Source organism: Microtus ochrogaster, linkage group LG9 (assembly GCF_000317375.1).
Source record: "Microtus ochrogaster isolate Prairie Vole_2 linkage group LG9, MicOch1.0, whole genome shotgun sequence".
In the NCBI taxonomy this organism is placed as follows: domain Eukaryota; kingdom Metazoa; phylum Chordata; class Mammalia; order Rodentia; family Cricetidae; genus Microtus; species Microtus ochrogaster.
In genome coordinates, this window is record NC_022034.1 from 26,139,113 (window position 1) to 26,141,692 (window position 2,580).

Here is a 2,580-nt window from a genome sequence, read left to right on the forward strand (position 1 = left end):
GCTTCAACAGGGGAACCAGTGCTTTCAGTAAGAGGGTGGTACCACATGTCTTCAAAATGAAACGTCTCTTGGAGACAAACATGCTACTCTCACTGAGTACATAAGCTTCCTGCTTGTCAGTCTTTGTCACACTTATGATTGAGCATTGCACATCCTTCAAAAGGACATCCCACTCAGATCTTGGGATGGTGCGAAGATCCCCAGATCCCTGGCTGGCGTCGGACTGCTGTCTGGAGAACCAGACCTCCAGCAGTTTCTCGGTCCCTTCGAAAAAATGTGCAGCTTCCATCACCGTGAGACTAGCGAACAACCAACAACCACAGAAAATCAACTAAATTAAATCTCTTCTCCCGCCGCTCCCGCCGCCGCTGCGGATTGTTCCAGCTGTGTTACTAAAGTTCAGGTTCCTTTTTTTTTTGCTATAATTTTATATTAACTTTTTTTAAAAAAAGGACTAATAAAATTTTCCCGGCTATTTTTGTGAGCGAAAGTTGAACGTGAGTCTGTTGGAAATAGAGGCAGATACAGTTCAGTCTCTTGTAGTCCGCTGCTTTCCCGTTAGAGAGAGTTGAGCGAGCGCTAGCTAATGTCGCCGGCCATACTGTGTAAGCGAGGGCGCTGCGTGAGCGCAGACCTTATATAAGGCCTCCTCCCCGACAGGCCAGGAAGTGACGTAATAGCCCCGCCCTCGGGGCCTCATAGGGGCAGCAGCGTGTCAGTCAAGCGTCGCCGAGCGCCGGCTGGTTGGCGGCGGGCCTACGGGGAGTGCAGGCAACTACCAGCTTGGTTGCAGATGGAGCGGCCGCTGTTTCTTGAGCGGGAGACCGCACTGTTGTCCGGCTGGGGACTTGGGAAGCTGGGGTTGCTTGTGGAGCTGTTGGGGAGAGCGGGAGCTAGACAAGGTTGTCCCCCGCTGCAGACAGCTGGTTAGCAGAGAAAAACGAGGGAGCCTTGAGGGGCGTCTGCGAGGCTCGGCGGGGGCGGTGACCACTGCTCGGTCGGCGTGGTGGCTTTGATCCTATGAATTCCCCACTTCAGCCCAGGGTTTTGGGGTTTTGTTTGTTTGATATATTTTTTTTAAAAAAACCATTCTTTCATGTGCTTCCTCAAGACGAACGCTGCCAAGGCTATAAAACTCAACGTTGTCAGTGACGTACGCGTTGCCCGGGGTCGGACTGGAATGCGTTTTAATTCTGCTCGTGCTTTATCTGATGTGGGAATGAAAGCCGCTCTCGACGGGTTTACACAATAGCCAGAAGCGTTGTCTTCCTATTTCAAAAGAGGAGCAATGGGGCTCCCAGCTTTGGAGGCTCCGGCGCTATCTACCTCCCACCGTGTGCCTCGCCTAGCTTGGGAATTGGCGGGGTGTAGCAGCCACCTTTATTACCCCGTGATCCCATAGGTCAACGGGTGGAGATTTAGTTTGCAAAACTTTCCAGGAACTAGATTTATTAAGCATAACACGAGATTGTTTGGCAATTTTTGTCTTTGTCTGTTCTTAAAGGGATGAACTAATTGAAAGTATTTCAACCACCACCACCCCGCAAATTTACAGTGCTGTCTCAAATACCTAAGAAGGATTTTCAAAGATATATAATAATAGTATAAACAGGTACCGAGACTTTTCACTTATGATAAACTAAAGCATAAATTAGGGGTCAAGTGTTGAATTAGTTATTTATCATAAGTAGTAAGAGATGGTGACAAAGTTATTAGTTACTTGGGAATACTGGGGTAGGGGGGAAGTCCCCAATCTTGTAAAATTAAAAACTATCATTGTCAATAACAAAGTGACCTTTCCCCATTGTCATTAAACACACTGTTGAAATTTGCTTTCTGCTACCCTGAAGGCTAGCTCTTCTCTTACAAGGGCATGGAGTCACACGTCTCCATGAGATGAGGTAGGTGCATAGACTTTTGCCATGGTTTTTAAAACATCTAACTCAAAGTGGGAATTAGGACGAAATATAATGTTCCTTATTTATTATAATAGTTATTCAAGGAGGGATGTGGTTATACTTGGAATAAAGATTAAAGGAATATTTCTGTGTTTTACAAGCTGTTCAATTATTTGATGGTTGCTTATTGAAGTAAAGACTTTGCCTACTAAACCACCTCAAACACTAATTGTGGTATAAATATAATTTGACTTATAATTACTTATAATTAGTTGCTTTTTCAATTACTATTATGTTTTTCCCAACTTAATTTAAGTTAACGAAAGTGCCAAGAATCTTGGCAAGGTAAAACATTGTTAATTTAACACAGGATAACTTAGCTAGTGTCAATGAGTTGCATTGTTTGTAAAATGTATCATTTTTCTTAAGGGCCATTATTATATTATATTGCTCAAGTCACTTGTACTTTTAACTAAGGCAGTTAGTTTTTGCTTATATTTCACAAAACTGATTATGTCCAGAAGTTATTTCTCAGCATTCTTTTTTTTTAAAGGTTTATTTATTATGTACAAAGTGTTCAGCCTCCATGCCTGCAGGCCAGAAGAGGGCACCAGATCTCATTACAGATGGTTGTGAGCCACCATGTGGTTGCTGGGAATTGAACTCAGGACCTCCGGAAGAG

General features: G+C 44.0%; 1 protein-coding gene across 4 annotated transcripts in view; it reads right to left on the reverse strand.

Moving 5' to 3' along the window:
- Positions 1-614, reverse strand: part of Amd1 (adenosylmethionine decarboxylase 1) — a 16,674-nt gene extending 16,060 nt beyond the window's left edge. The window contains exon 1 of one of the 4 annotated variants that reach the window (XM_005363550.3): positions 81-614. In XM_005363550.3, coding sequence (XP_005363607.1) covers positions 81-289 — 209 coding nt within the window. In that variant the 5' untranslated portion in view covers positions 290-614. Of the gene's footprint in view, positions 1-16 lie in introns of all 4 variants that reach the window. The other 3 variants (XM_026787378.1, XM_013352386.2, XM_005363549.3) reach the window with 3 other exon arrangements.
- Positions 615-2,580: the final 1,966 nt, after the last annotated feature.